Here is a 16202-nt window from a genome sequence, read left to right as displayed (position 1 = left end):
TATTGACTGAACGTTTTCGTAGTTTGTAGCAATATACGTTGTACCTTATCCGGTTTTTTTCTACAGGAGTGTAGGGCACTAAGATTAAGGACACTAGTTCTAACAAATAGATTTTTACACTTATGCTCATACAATTTAAATTCATTATCTGACGTCTTTCATATTTGGCGAGTTAATACCGTATGTGATTTTTTCAATGTTAGTGAAGTTTAAGGTACCTTGTTCAAGGTCAAGGATCCTGGAGCTCAAAAAAACCTTTTACATTTGCTTACATGGCCTTTTTTATTGAAGGATGATTTTCATGTGTGATGACAATATACCTTGGATGTTCTTTCTTTGAGTAGAGTAACTGGTCAATTTGTGCCAAGGTGACTGTGTTGAAAATAGATATTACACTTTTGCTTATACAGCCTTTATCTATTGACGTATGTTCTCATACTTGGTAGTAATTTATATTGTTACATTGTAGAATGTTGTTAAAATTAAGTTTAGCATAAAAGACTGATTGAAATTAACATATTAAGTGTTTATTTGTGTATTGAATATGTTTGTTTACATTGAAATCTGAAAAGTTGAAATTGAAAAATCTTTAAGTATTACTTTAAATTTGTTCTACACAGGGTATAGTTCCTTAAATTTACATGATGTTACAGGATAAAAAAAAGACAATATTCAGTAATAAAAGCTAAGTATCAATATTGGACATATTTGTAGAATCTAAAACAAACAAAAAAATATTTTTAATGTTTTATTGTATCATCTGGATATGATAAAACTCACATAATATTATATTTTTACCGATGCTAAATGTTTAATACAAAATGTCAATAACATATTGTACCTGAAATATACTTTACCACAGTTTTGTATGTTTTTACCCTTTGAGAATTACTCTACTGGATTACATTTCCTACAGTGAAATAATAAATTGCTTTGCAAAGCAAGCAAATATCCCACTTATGTCAGTAAAGGATGCAAATTGTATACCATTTTGATAAAACATGGTTATAGTTTCATATTTTTTTTGATAACACCGTGTTGTTTTCTGAGATTTTTCTCAATACGAAATTTTCTGCCCGATAATTGAAATCATTTAACAGTACTCCACTTTTGTCATGTTGTTCCACTATGCTTGTTAAACAAACATTTTACAATTTATGAAAATAACAGCCAGCGCGTTTTGGCTAACTGGGTTTATATGGTCACATGGTCACTTAGTCACATGGTTTATACCAGTCCAACTGTTATTTGGGCATAAGTAATTAACGGATCATAATTTTTAATCCTGGTGTGTTGATGTGAATGTTGATTGTAACGGATAAAAAAACAGAAGAGTATATTTTGTTATTAAAGATGCTTAAATAAAATATATTTTGAGGGCTAACCCAAAACAAAGTTTGAAAAGTTAATGGAAATATTTAAGAGGCCAATTACAAAAGATAATGTGTAAGTGAAGACAAACAGAGTCATGTAAGCCACATGATCTTGTCATACCATGTTATGACATGGACTTTTCTGGAAAATGAAATACTTTTTATGACGGGTACTCAGAGCTGTATTGAAATCTGTTCGCGTGTATTTGACGAGTATACCAGTATATGGACAAGAATAGAACTATAAATTATTTTACAAGTGTTGATTTCTTATCTATACATATATATATTTTTTACACAATTGTTATATACATTATTCACTCACAACAGTTATAAAAACTGGTTTTGTGCAATTGTTGAAATTTTAGACTAAATTTGTTTATTTTCCAAGACCATCAATGAACTTCAATGGTAATTACTTGGTATGTCGAGCCAAGTTGACAAAGCTTAATTAGAATTCTACATTTCCAGGGGATACACCTTTTAATATATCTTACGATAAGAAATTTAATTGAATCAGAAATGATCATCACAGATATCACTGACATTTTATGTGTATGAAATAAGCAGATCTACGTTCATTCCCACAAAAAGAAATAAATTACATGTCACATGTTTTTGACTTTGTATTTGATATTTTGAAATAACATTTTCGGAAGAAAAATAGCCACACTTTTTTGTTTCATATATGTAATGTTTCAGAACTGTACACTATTTCAGGAAAACAGTTTGTAAGCGGCCGTATAGCTTAGTCGGTTAAATCTCAGTACAGTATTCCGAGGGTCCCGGGTTCGAGTCCCGTTCAGGCTACACATTTTTTCACCCTGTGACATATACAAAGTTCGCGATATCATTCCGTAAATATCGCTTTCCCTTGTCTGTCGCTGTACTAAAAACTTTTATAATTTGCGCGAACATCTTCTTGTGATACAATCCCGGAGATTATCAACAATTATTTCACCTTTCAGAGCCACCCTTAGTTACAATAACTTCTGTATAAAGAGCAAATCAAGTTCTTTTTTCTTATTATGCCATTATTCTGATATTACATTCTTTGATTTGTGACAAATGCTGGCTATTGATGAGTTTCCTTTCACAATGATAGACGTTTTTATAAATTTATAAGGTTCTTCTTAATAATACAATGTATTCATACTCCGTTCATCTATATTACGTCAAGTCTCACACATGAACTGTTAGTGTATTTACCACATGAGAGAATTTGTAAAAAATTTGATCAATATTTTAAAATGTTCAATTTGAGTATGATATTTCTTTAAGCTTCACGCAGCTACACTTTACTGAAGTAAAAAAACATGTCCTTGATAATTGGAAAAAAACGATCATTTCAAACATGAATGAAAAATGTTTGACGTAGACCACAACATTGTTACCTTTATTTTGTTTTTCATTTATCATATATTTAAATCCTTGATTCCATTTAATTATTATTTATTTAGTTTGTGCGTAGGAACATAAGTTTTCATTATATTTTGTTTTATTTTTAAATTATTACTCACAAAATGGGAAATTTCACCTATAAATAACTTTGGTTTTCTAAATACATGTATTGACTAAATTCCTATAAATAGTCTGGTATAAACTGGATTTAATCGATATTAAAATGCATTATTTAAAATGCATATCTACCTGATCCAGTTATGTTGCGTAATATCGTAGGTTTACCAATAAATGTTTTATCTTTGACGTATAAAATATTATTGTGATATAAGTGATTTTGACTGCTATTTTTCTATTTGTTTGTTGTTATAACCAGTTGCATATTATATGCATTGGTTTAATAAAAACTATAACTGAAACATATCTCACTGGTATCATAGGTTTACCAAGTAAATGTTTTTTCTTTGACGTTTAAATCATTTTTCGAAAACCGACGGTTTTTCCAACGGATTTTCCAATCGAAAGGTTTTTATACTAGACAGTTTGCCACCCTCGCCAAATAGAGTCATTCCGTGGAGGAGAAAGAATAAATGAAATAAACCTACGACAATAACCGCTCAGTTAACTACAGAATATATCAAAGTAAGTATTTTCTTTTTTAATTTATAAAAAGATTTTTCCATTCATTATGAATACTATATCTATTTTTTATTAATGGATTATAAAATAAACGTTACATTGCATGTCATTTCAGACAGCTTTTCGATATGATTATTTTGTTTAAATACCACATTCAGTGCATTGTAAAATTGTGAAAGAACAAAGTACTTGTATCTTATTTTATCACACATGTAAATCAAATATATTTATGTACAGCAACTGTCTAACATTGGTTATATTGGTGCGAATCTTTTGTATCATTTTTTCTAACGATTTCGGAAGTTTTAATATATGTACATGTACAATGCATTTTGTATTTTAATGCTCAACATTTTTATTGGAAATATGAACAAGACGTTATGAGAAATAAATATAATACGATTAATTATTAAGATACAGGTACTTAAACAATATATTATATTGCCATGAACCTTCCAATATTGTAGTTCAATTTGCAACGATTTTTATTTACTTTATTGATAAGTTGCAAAAATATATTTGTTCAAACGCAAACCATTGTAATGAGTCAACTTAGTACAAAATGTTTATGAACGTGGTATTTCTATATTTAACGAATAGATTTTTTTTCATGAAATCTATATTTAGTCATTTGAAATCTCAGTCAATTTATATTTATTATAATCTCTCAATATATAATGATCAAATTACGTAAATATTGATCAGTAGATTCAAATTGAACACATAAGTATAAGCTGTAATCAATGAATTGATTGCACAACATTTTGAAAATATTTTTTTCTTTTTGTTTTAAAACACTTGAATTAAGAGATTCCTACAGGAATTTTATATCATCTTGATAATATTTTACCTGTATATTTTAACTCTGTTTGGTAAGTTTAGGTATCATTGGTAAAACTAAAAATTCAATGCAGCAAAATACTTTATGAATGAGAAACAAAAACGTTAAAGTGACATTATGTCCATCCAAGTGTTTATAGTTTATGCACGGGTGAAAGTCAAAATAAGTTTACATGTTGTCATAATCCCTTTCAATAATATATATATATATACTAACATGACAATGGAAAGAATGAGCATCATGTCACTTTAATTAAATTCGATATATTGCATGATGTGATCATAAATAATACATTTTGTTCATCATTTTGTTTATATTTCTTAATATCAGTTGAAGTCAACAATAAAACAATGAAGTGTAGCTGCTCAAAGGTTCTCTGGTTTGCTGGAATAGCGTGTTTCATCGTTGGGGTCATCTTTGACTGGATAAATTTTGAGGGACTGCGTCAAAATGACATTGAGATAGAAGATACTGGAAACAATGCCTGTGACTTTGCATTGAATGAATATCACTGGATTTTCATGGTGTCTGTTATATGCAAAATGCTGTCAGGCTGTTTGGAATATTTGTTTGGATACATATCTATAAGGAAAGGAGGAAAAACAAGAAATACATTCGACACTCTCTCGTTATCATTCAGTGTGATAACCTCATGTTTTCAAGTAGCAGATCTACTCCTACTGGTACTATTTTCATACGAGTGCCTAGACAAAGAAAACAGACATCATGTCTTTCGTTTTTTGGGTGACGACAAAGATGATGCCATAGCAAGTATTTTTGGTACAGCTGGTATAATATTTAATCTGACCATCAAAAGAAACATTTTAGATATTCTAAAGGCATTGTACAAACCTTGTCCAGATAACAATCATGGTTGGCTAAAGATTTTATCAATCCTTTCTATAATTTCGATTTTCGTGTGTTTAAGTCTTGCAGTTGCTCTTATTATAAAACTGGATTACTAGCAGAACAGTTTGAAATCATGATAATGTAGACAGATATTTCTATTTATTTTCGCCATCAGATAAACCACTTTGACAGTAATAAACAATACCTAATGAGTTATATCCATCTATATTTAAGAAAAAATAGCGGTCTTAGCGGTGTTTATCGGTTATTTAACATTGGTTTGGAGTTTTGATGCGTAGTAATAGCCCACGAATTGATCACTCATGTTATTTTTTCAAGCGGAAATAACGTCCAGTGCCGATTTTCGTATAACGCTGTTCGATTTTGCAACCTACTGTTGCTAAGAATTAGAATTTATTAAACAAAAGAAATAAAAAGAAAAAAAAATGTTTTTTTATCAAGTTTTCAACAATAAAACTTATATCTTAGACTGAATTGTACTGTGTTTACATCAGTGCCCCATTTATCATTCTTATTTGTTTGAAATGACGTCAGCGTTTATGAATGAGTTGTATACTTAGGATGACGTCATTACAGACTGGTGCCGTTTTGTCAAAATATTTTATTAACTGATTTGGTTCAAATCTGTGGCGTTAGTGTATGTGAGGTATTATTTCCGTATTATATGAAAAGAAAATATTATAAGAACTGAAAATATCAATTAAATGCTTTATCATTGTCGCTTAAAAAGGCTTTGCAAATTATATAATCGAGGGAGAAAACATAACAGCCGCATATACAAGCAGTCCCTAACCAGTGTCTTTAGCGACAAAATCACGAGGAGTGTTAGAATTATAAATTCTATTCCTTAGCTTGTAACCTCGTATTTTATATAATCCTTCAAACTTTATAATATAACTCTATTTTCATGAGAAATGTTACATTGACATATAAACATGTTTATTTTTGATGACTTATCTTAATAAACATTCCCTTTATGAAACTGTATATTGTGTATGTATTATGTGTATTAAACCACTTGTACAAATGTTTAAATTTAATATTATATCTTGAAAGACAATATATATGAAAAAGGTGTCAATGATATATACATGTACAAAGATGAATAATAAAAAGAGTCAAGAGTTCTTTCTTCTTGTTATTTTAATCATCCGCAGTGGTAATGACTATTCTTTTTTATTTTGTATCCATATTGGGCCAAAATGAAAACTTCACGCAGGTACATTTTGTATGTTTTCTTTTAGTGTCCTATCAAATACATTCAACTGTATTCCTAAAATCGAAAACGTTGTTACTCTGTAAGGCTTTTGTTAATTTACTGTCGTGTGTATTCTGAGACCATGTAGTCCTGAAAGATGGAAACAGGGAATAAACGTGCTTTCACTAAATTCGTGTGCATGTTTGCCTATGAAATTAAAAAATCAAATTAAACTGTCATTTTGATAAATTAAAAGAAAAGTCTTGCAAATGACGAACGTCAACAATATATGGAATCTACATACTGGTCACTCTTATCATGTCGCAAGAATATTTAATTGCTCGTGACAATTAATTTCTAACATACGGACTCGATTGTAGCAAACCGTGGCAGTTGCCAAGAGAGGTTTTTGGTGATAAGGTAACAACAAAAACTGTCAGAAATCGCTCCCTGAAACTCATAATGAACCAATTTTAACAACTCTCCATCGCCTCAACCTACCTGTATGGGCTAAGTGACACTTAAGGTCCAATCAAAAACATTTGAATCTGATTTATCTTGAGCTTCACTTTGTACTGCGGTCTACGTCTGCGAAGCTGACGGTGGTATCGCAGTTTTTGTGCACACAAATTATCCTTTGTGGTGTTGTTCAAGGGAGCATAACTGCTGTCCAGTCATATTTTGCAACCTGCCCTGCTTTCATTTATTCAAGACAACGCTAGACCCATACGGCAGTTTTGAAACAGAAGGAAGCAGAGGAATACCGGTGTTCAAGTTTTGACCGGCCGTCTCGTAGCCCCGAAACCCATCTGAGAGGAGCTTGGTCGACGTATTTGGTTAAGGAGTCCTCTGCATTTAAGCAAATGCGACGTCTTTCTCGAGCAGTTTCCATATGTTTTCTAACATCCATGTGGATTCGTTGTGTCGGTGTATGAGTTGTAGATATGGTCAAAATCGTTTCTGGACACCCGTTTCCCACTGTTAATCGTTTTGTATACTTTATTTTCGAGGGTAGTCCGACTTAATATACGTTAATTAACGTAAAAGAAAAACGGTGAGACATGTGTCTGTTTTACTGCAGATGATGTCCATATATTCTGTGCACTGCCTTTACCTAAAGTCATTGTCTTCAAAATTGAAAATCTTGTCCCAAAATACCGAGTGTCAAGTTTTCTTTTTGGCGCATGTTATTAACAAAATGTATTTTAGCAATTTTCTTACGAGTTCAGAGTATTTTTCATGTTATACAGAAAGTAATGTCAATGCAAGTGTGCATATGTACAATGATCATTCAAATATTTATTATGTAATGGTACAAAAGAACAAAAATATAATGGTACCACTAACGGTATATATAGATCAGGCTTTACAAATGGTGCAAATTAAGTATCATTACATCTTCATACAAAATATTAATAATGAATAATCACGTGTTCTTAATCCAAAGCTACGCATTAATATGTTTTAAGAACTATTATTACTATGTTGTGTAATAATTTATAAGTCTGAAGGACATTGCAAATAAATTTGCAATAAAAACCTAAAATAAAGATAGCCCCGTTCAGTTGTTAGAACAGTCGTGCCATGTATACATATTCACAAACTAACATGCTTTATCATAAATATCTAGCCTAAAAAGAGAAACAAACTCATTTAAACTCACAATAAATAAGGTTTTGTAAAGATGTGTATTTTACTAAAACTTTAAAATGCGAATTCTTGATCAAAAGAATATTTAAAAGGAATATCCTTGGAAACAACAAATGAAAACAAATACTTAGGGTGAAAATTGCAGACTCGATTCGATTGAACAAGTCGATAAAAGAAACACTTAAGTCGTACAATACAGCAACATTTTAAATAACGCAATATCGATCGATTTGAATGGGTCTGTTCTCGGAAGGTACCGGATTTGCCAGCTAACGACTACACCAAGTCAAATTGTGCCGCTTCAGAAAACGCCATGTATAGTCTTTAAGTAAAAAGATAAGCCTTACAAAAAGAAGGAATTTATTAATTTAATACTTATTAGTAATCATTAAGTAAATGAGCCTTTGTTCCTTATGACATGAACCTATGTCAAATAGACACTTAAAATGTCACATGGTGACTGTCTATCTTTTTTACAAATAGCTAGGAAGACCTAATGTACCCATTTGTACCTCAGAAACGCCTTTTAGCTAATCTTTAATTTAAAGTATTGTGAATAGTTGAATAGAAAACACTGCCACATATACATGTTACTCTCATCTCAAGATATATACAATTGTTTTGCGTTTAACCTTGTAAGCATTATATTATGTACGTGTCATATTTTACCTTGAAACGATTTATTTCAACAAGCGAAATAAAATATATTTAATTATTTTCATGATACTTAAAGAAACTGAACGTAAATAATAACATACCATACTTTCGCATACATTTTTAGCGATTCATTTATGATAATTGTTAGATATTTGTTCAATTAATCTGAAAGGTTTTCGTATAAGACCTTTTCAAAACGTTTGAGCTGATCTTCTCCAGACTTTATATCAATGTACGTGTGTAAAATTATCATTATGAATCAAATTTATTTTACAAGATTATCTAAGAATATTTCTATTCAATAGGAACTTTAGCCTTATATTATTTTCATGGTTATTCACAAATTGTCATCCAAATCTTTGTAAATGTAATAATCTTGCAGATTGTTGTTGATTAACGTTTTTGAACACATTGTTTTAAATTCATTGTTATTGGAGAAGATCTAACGACATGGACGGTAGCTTGTAAAATACAACTGTTAAACTTGCTTTTACCAAACCGACTAAATCTTAATTAAAGTAAGACGAGCATAAGGGATATATATAATTTGTAAAGTATTGATTTCTACAAGACAAATTAATGTTACAAATTATATTTTGTTTAAATCCAAACTCTTAAACTAATTTTATTATTATTATTGTCAAAGACGTGATCGGAAGACGAGCCAGAATGCGGAGAAGTTCAAGTAACAAATAAATATTTTCAAGTCGAATTTTTGCTTAGAACACTAATTAAAATTTTAAGGAGTGCAATGAAGATTTTAAACTGGTATGAATTGTTGCTCGTTTTTCTTCTATAGTTTCCAAATAAACTGTAGGTATAGGAAAATGTTACTTGAACTTGTATACTGATATAACACAAAGATATATAAACATTTGTAAAAAATACATCGAAAGTGCAAGCTAAGATTCATGGACACCGTAGTAACGGAGGAGGAGGTAAATTAAGCAACTGTTAGCACTAAAGTCATTACGTATAGAATATGTTACATATGGTGCAATGAATGTTTTATCAACTCTGAAAATGTACAGTACATATATGCAATAGATAAATACAGAGTCATTCTCGCACTAGGTATGTTTCAATAAACTTAAATAAGAATAATTTACCAGGTGCTTCAGAATTGTTAAGAACACACGCACATACAATGTTTTGAGTCGTAAAACAAATCACAGTTTCTTGCATTCTGAACGTTATGAGGCAATTCGTTATTAGAATGACGAAAAAAAATATAATTCGAAAACGTGCAAATGACTGTCAAAAGTAAAATTGGATCTAAGATGCTTTATAGATATATATCAATAGTACAGTGGACAACGATAATGTAGTCTCACTTGCAACATTACTAGATGCACTTGTTTTCATGACGTCTAAGTGAAGTGTGTTAAATACAACTGCGGCTAAAAGAGGATTTTCAAACTGATTGCAATGCAGTATTGCATTTTTATCGTCGAAAGTGTACTTGTCCATATCCATAGTTAATTTGTTATTGTCAATAGTAGTCACAAGCGGAAAAGTTACACCCTTGTCAAAATATCCTTGTATTTTAATGTCAGCAAAAATAGAGTTTATTACGAAAATGTCGTCGTAAATCACACGAATGAATAGTATGTGGTTTACATTTAAAACACGGCACAATACTGCATGTGTATTATCCCAGGCTCATACATCAGTTCATCTACAACGCTAAGAATGATTGTCTCGTTTTCGTCGCGTGATTTGAATTGATACGTCACAACACAGCATACGTCAGTTTTACACGCCGTTATAATTCCAGATTGACCTGCCATGATAGCGTAAGACATATTTAAACCGAAATGATAAGTACCTTCATATGTTTTGTTAATGAATTGCTTAATTTTACCAGAACTGTTTATTGACACTTTTGTGTTTGGAGCATATGTTTTTGTAACTTCAGGTTCTATCTCAGACACTAGTAAAATACCTTCCGTGCCATTAGTGTTAATATCAGATAAACTTTGGATATCATTTCCGATTATACCCGATCCTGCCATTTGATATAAAGAGTTTCTGATGTTTGATGCAATGACGTTTATTCCATTCTTCTTAGCCAGTCCTGAATACATTTGTTGCGGTAATATAAATGGCAAGAAAAACGTTCATTGCAGATGTTACTAGTAAATTTTTAATACGCGTACCTATTCAACAACACTTGTGTTGGTTCATTTTGCATAATGTCAAAACAGATAATTGTTCCAAACCTTCCAAAGGGTGTATCAAAAATACACGTGTTCAGCAGTGGGAGCGGGATCAAAAAAGCGGTGTCTCGTCGTACATGTGAAGTTTGTGGTATCTAGCAACCACGTTTTCATTATTATCAAAAATCACATTTTGTATTGAACTGATATCGGCCGTCGTGCGGACATGTTTTATCAGTCATTTTTGTCACACATTTTAATGTCCACCCATGTTTGCTACTAAAATAGATTGTGTACATTTGAGCTATACAACTTAGATTTCTTAATACAAGTGTATCAGCGAAACGATCTGGCTCCATGCACGGATTCCAGTCTGTACTAGAATCCGGAATGTCTTCTAAGAAAGGAACAATCGAATTACGTGAATGATCAAACCCTGTTATACAATACTCCGGGAAAACAATAATCTTTGCCCCCTGCAATGAAGTATCGAAAACATTTGAAATATGAAAGCAACGTCTTAATATTTGAAAGTCATTATGTTAAGTGGAAACGACTTATACGTAAAATGTAGAACTAGATAAAAATTGATTGCCAGGTCTAAAAACAGAAGGCAGTGGAACATAGAAATATAAAAATAAGATATTTTAAAAAATCATATAAATTAATTAGCCTTTTTCGTTTTTACATTACTTAGTTTATAAATGGATATAATTTCTATTATCGTCAGATAAATGGAATGATTATAATTGTAATGTACATATTTTATCAGTCTGTTGTAGCACCGGACAAAGGTGAAAACTCTAATAAATTGATATCGACAGCGAGTTATTTCATCTATAACAGATATGAGTTAACAAGCTTTTGAGAATTATCAAATATTTAAGTGCGAAAAAAGAAGACTTGATAATACGTTAAACGGTTGATTAATCCCCTTCGCCGTAATGAAATAATTGCATATCCATCCACTTACCAATTAATTTATCGTCTTATCTGAGAGTTTTTGGACGGCTGCCCGTTCTAAAGGTAAACATTAAACACCCCAGGTATTCCATTAAAAACTTCTGAGTTAATGTGTAGAGAAATGTGTAATTGTAAAATGTTATTTCAACATTCGAAGTTTACAGTATTTTAGAAATATGCTTTCATACTTTTTTCGTATTTTTTTAAGATTTGTGAATTGTAAAGTAACACAATATCACGTTTAAATTGAAAACGAAAACGGCAAAATTTCAAATTTCGAATGAAGAATTCAGCTCTAGTTAAAATGTTGGAGGTTGGTTTTGGGGGTATCATGATTAAAGGAACAGCAAGAATTTTAAATATGGCATTTTCAAATCAATGGTTAAGGCCCGCCCTGTAGACTAGGCACATGGTGAAGTGTCGTTAATCGGAAAACAAATGACGCACTGGTGCGTTATGGTATCCTCGAGTTATTCTTCTCACAAATCTTTCTAAGGTTTTACAATTAATTGAATAATGAAAACATAAATACCTGTTCAGACGCTTTTCGGGCTTGCTCATCAAAGACATTTAAATTTTTTGACATCCACTGGAAAGCTTCCTGTCTCGTGAAAAAAGCTTCAGGGTCGTCAGGTGATATGACAACATGTTCATAGACCGCTACTTTCACTTTTGTACTTGTTACAATAGTGATTCCAACCGATAACAAAAACCAGCACACGACACTTTTCTTTGCCGACATTTTGATTTCCATATTCCATAAATAATAATCCCTGACTTTTTATGCGATAACACTCTATTTCAATGGTACGGAAGCGTCCTGGTGCCAATTCATAATGTTCTATAAAAAAATAAACTCCTACGTAGGAGATAAAAAAGCCTAATTAGGAGTTTATAACTCCTACGTAGGACTTTATAACTCCTACGTAGGACTTTATAAGTCCTACGTAGGACTTTATAACTCCTACGTAGGACTTTATAACTCCTACGTAGGACTTTATAAGTCCTACGTAGGACTTTATAACTCCTACGTAGGACTTTGTAACTCCTACGTAGGAGATAAAAAAGCCTAATTAGGAGTTTAAAACTCCTACGTAGGACTTTTTAACTCCTACGTAGGACTTTTTAACTCCTACGTAGGACTTTGTAACTCCTACGTAGGAGATAAAAAAGCCTAATTAGGAGTTTAAAACTCCTACGTAGGACTTTTTAAGTCCTACGTAGGACTTTTTAACTCCTACGTAGGACTTTATAACTCCTACGTAGGACTTTTTAAGTCCTACGTAGGACTTTTAAACTCCTACGTAGGACTTTGTAACTCCTACGTAGGACTTTTTAAGTCCTACGTAGGAGATTAAAAAGCCTAATTAGGAGTTTTAAACTCCTACGTAGGACTTTATAACTCCTACATAGCAGATAGGATGACAACATTGGTCATCGCACCGAGTAGTGCCCCTTATTTTATAAAACGCCATCTGCTGTATAGTATGTGATACAGTTATGGATAAAAGAATACATGATTATTTCTTGCTTGGCTTGAATTATTCAGAAATCTTGGATAAACTAAAATCAGATGGTCAAAATGTAAGTTTGCGTACATTAAAAAGGACTTTAAAGCGTTTAAATCTGTATCGACGTGTGCACTTTAGTGATATTATTGAAGTTGCTTTATTTGTGATGAATGAAATGCAACAGTCTGGCATGTTACATGGATACAAAATGATGCATCTTAAATGCTTACAGAATGGATATGTTGTCACCCAGCAAACCATTCGTGAACTTCTGTTAATTATAGATCCTATTGGTGTACAACAACGGCGTCGAAACCGTCTTCAGCGGAGAATATATTCTAATCTTGGGCCTAATTACCTTTGGCACATAGATGGATATGACAAGTTGAAGCCCTTTGGGATTTGTATCCACGGAGCCGTGGACGGTTTCTCAAGATATATAATATGGCTTGAGGCTCATAGAACGAATAATGATCCAAAGGTTGTCGCGGGATACTTCATAAATGCCGTGCGAAATATAAAAGGTTGTCCAGCGCGTATCAGAGCTGATATGGGCACAGAAAACTGCTATGTTAGACAGATGATAATGTTTCTGAGAAGCTTAGGAAACGAGCATAACACTGAAACGTGTTACCTTGAAGGGTCAAGCACCCACAATCAGCGTATAGAGCATTGGTGGGGCTTCCTCAGGAGGCATAACGCTCAATACTGGATGGATATGTTTGGTATGTTAGCCAGTATAGGGTGCTACACTGGAAATTTTGTTGACAAAGCTATCCTACAGTTTTGTTTCATGAACTTAATACAGGTATGGGTTAATCATTTTTATAACGAAATGAACCTCGACAATTTATTTGAGATAAAAGCTGCATGTCTCCAGATGAGACAAAATATTTCAATAAAATCAAACTTGATAAAAATTAACAAAAATTTTAGTATATGTAAAAAGATTCAAGTAATATTTTACATGTTCTGTGCAATTAATGACTGATTTTTCAGTATACACAACTATTTTTTCTACTGCGGTACTAACGCTGAAAGGGCTATTTATGCATATTTCGACCACTTTTTTAGTAATTTACGGTGGTTGTAAGTGGCATTGAAAATGTGTAAATTGCTTCCTTTTGGTTACCTTACAATATTTAACATTCAGATACATTTTCAAATTTTTCATGAAAATTACCATGAATCTGGAGGTGATAGAAATATCGTTTACGCCTCCTGAAATATCGTTAAGTTACCTAGAGCTGCATGATGCTCATGAAAAATGACTCTAAAAAATAGTCTCTCTTAATTTCTATTTCTTTACTTTTTTGTGAAGTCTTTGTGTTGGATTTTCATGCAGATCGAAGATTAATGCCTGGTGACCAATATTTTTTGAAAGAGTTGTTGTATAGCCGAAAAAGTGAGGGGACTTTCGCTTGGTCATTTAATTAAAAAGCGCAATAAATAAAGAAAAACATAAATGATCCGTGTCACGACAAAACCAACATAATGGGTTTGCGACCAGCATGGATCCAGACCAGCCTGCGCAGGCTGATCAGGATACATGCTATTTGCTATCGGTTTCTATACTTGTTATAGAGTTTGTAAGCGAACAGTATGGATCCTGATCAGACTGCGCGGATGCGCAGGCTGGTCTGGATCCATGCTGGTCGCAAACCCATTATGTTGGTTTTATCATGACGCGGCTCAAATATGAAATCGAATTTGTCATGTTTTAGAATTGATTTAAGTTCCAAAGCCAAGTTAAGTGTAATATATATATACCATGTTTTACAAAAATGTTATTTTTTATATACAGGAAGAACTAAATGAAATAGCTTCTTTGTGGAACAGTCACAGAATAAGACCTTCTAAAAACCAAACCTCTCCGAATGGCAGACCAGTGGTAATGTATACATGTCCAGAACGGTTTGGAGTTCAAGATTATTTGTGTAATGTCACAGACAACCAGATAGATGCCTGTTCAGAAGAATGCATTTTCAAAGGACCTATGGTATGTGAGGAAACAGTGTTTGAACTGTGTACATTTTTAATGAACGACAGTAGAAAAGAGATGCCAACATGCGGAGAGGAAGCTGTTGTGTTATACCAGTTTCTGCGGACCGAGGTTCTTGACGGACTGTCTGTTTTCTAACAATTAAAATGCCTATAACTAGTTCCAGAATGTACTTATAAGACGGTTTATGGCAAAATTATAGAGCTGGTATCCTTACTTTTCACTATAATTCAATTTTTTTCGTTTATTTTATTATTAATTTGCACTTGATCGGACTATAATTGAGTCAATTTTCAGTGATTGACAATATTCTAAATGCTTCCAGATCATTTAAATTTCTTAGTTGTGTTGAAAAATGCTTTAAATGCGGAATTAAATAACCTGTATCGATTTGTTCATGTGTGCATGAAATAAAAATGTTTGCATCCACCATCATTAGATAAAACATTTGAGCCATTTTGTCAGGATTATTTAGAAAAAACGTATGTCAGTTGAAAGTCAGTATTTGAGCATATCCTCTCACAATGTACTTTTCCATGAAATAAGGAAATGCTTACCCTTAATAGCACTTTGTACTATTTTTGCAATGAACGACAAAACTATTGCCTTCATTTTCAAAAAGCATTCCTTTAATACATGAATTATGACTATAACGCCACAAAAGAATAAAAGTAAAAGTCCTCTTATGGATATTGTCTAAAAGAAAATCAAAACGGCTCTTGAAATCTTGTAAAGAGTCACCAAGAGGTTATAAGAAAAGGCAGTGCCTGCGCAACTCAATCAAGGTAGTGGGCTTATTTACATTCATAACAAAACATGAAAGCCAGATCTTAACTGATAAGGATACCGATACTGTAGTCAAAATAAATTTAGATCTAATAAGAAAATTTTCATATCCTCTAATTAAGGAAAATTAAATTATTTTCAAAGAGATAAAA

General features: G+C 32.1%; 2 protein-coding genes and 1 long non-coding RNA gene across 3 annotated transcripts; 2 read left to right on the top strand and 1 right to left on the bottom strand.

Annotated features, from left to right (window-relative positions):
• The first annotated feature begins 3033 nt into the window (after nucleotides 1–3033).
• On the top strand, nucleotides 3034–6251 carry LOC132749521 (uncharacterized). The gene is made up of 2 exons (XR_009628429.1): nucleotides 3034–3416; nucleotides 4585–6251. It is a non-coding gene; the product is annotated as an uncharacterized LOC132749521 (long non-coding RNA).
• A 4716-nt stretch (nucleotides 6252–10967) lies between these two features.
• On the bottom strand, nucleotides 10968–12531 carry LOC132749522 (biotinidase-like). The gene is made up of 2 exons (XM_060739318.1): nucleotides 12284–12531; nucleotides 10968–11264 (listed from the first exon to the last, which is right to left on the bottom strand). The coding sequence occupies exons 1-2, from the start codon at nucleotides 12503–12505 to the stop codon at nucleotides 10968–10970; spliced, it is 519 nt and encodes a 172-aa protein (XP_060595301.1). The 5' UTR covers nucleotides 12506–12531.
• A 648-nt stretch (nucleotides 12532–13179) lies between these two features.
• On the top strand, nucleotides 13180–16135 carry LOC132749519 (uncharacterized). The gene is made up of 2 exons (XM_060739317.1): nucleotides 13180–14070; nucleotides 15067–16135. Exons 1-2 carry the CDS (start codon nucleotides 13252–13254, stop codon nucleotides 15400–15402), a joined length of 1155 nt encoding a protein of 384 aa, XP_060595300.1. The 5' UTR covers nucleotides 13180–13251; the 3' UTR covers nucleotides 15403–16135.
• The last annotated feature ends 67 nt before the right edge of the window (nucleotides 16136–16202 follow it).

The sequence above is a fragment of the Ruditapes philippinarum genome, unplaced genomic scaffold, assembly GCF_026571515.1.
Source record: "Ruditapes philippinarum isolate M1 unplaced genomic scaffold, ASM2657151v2 ctg4049_1_1_1_1, whole genome shotgun sequence".
NCBI classification, from domain to species: domain Eukaryota; kingdom Metazoa; phylum Mollusca; class Bivalvia; order Venerida; family Veneridae; genus Ruditapes; species Ruditapes philippinarum.
This window is presented reverse-complemented; position numbering and strand designations above follow the sequence as displayed.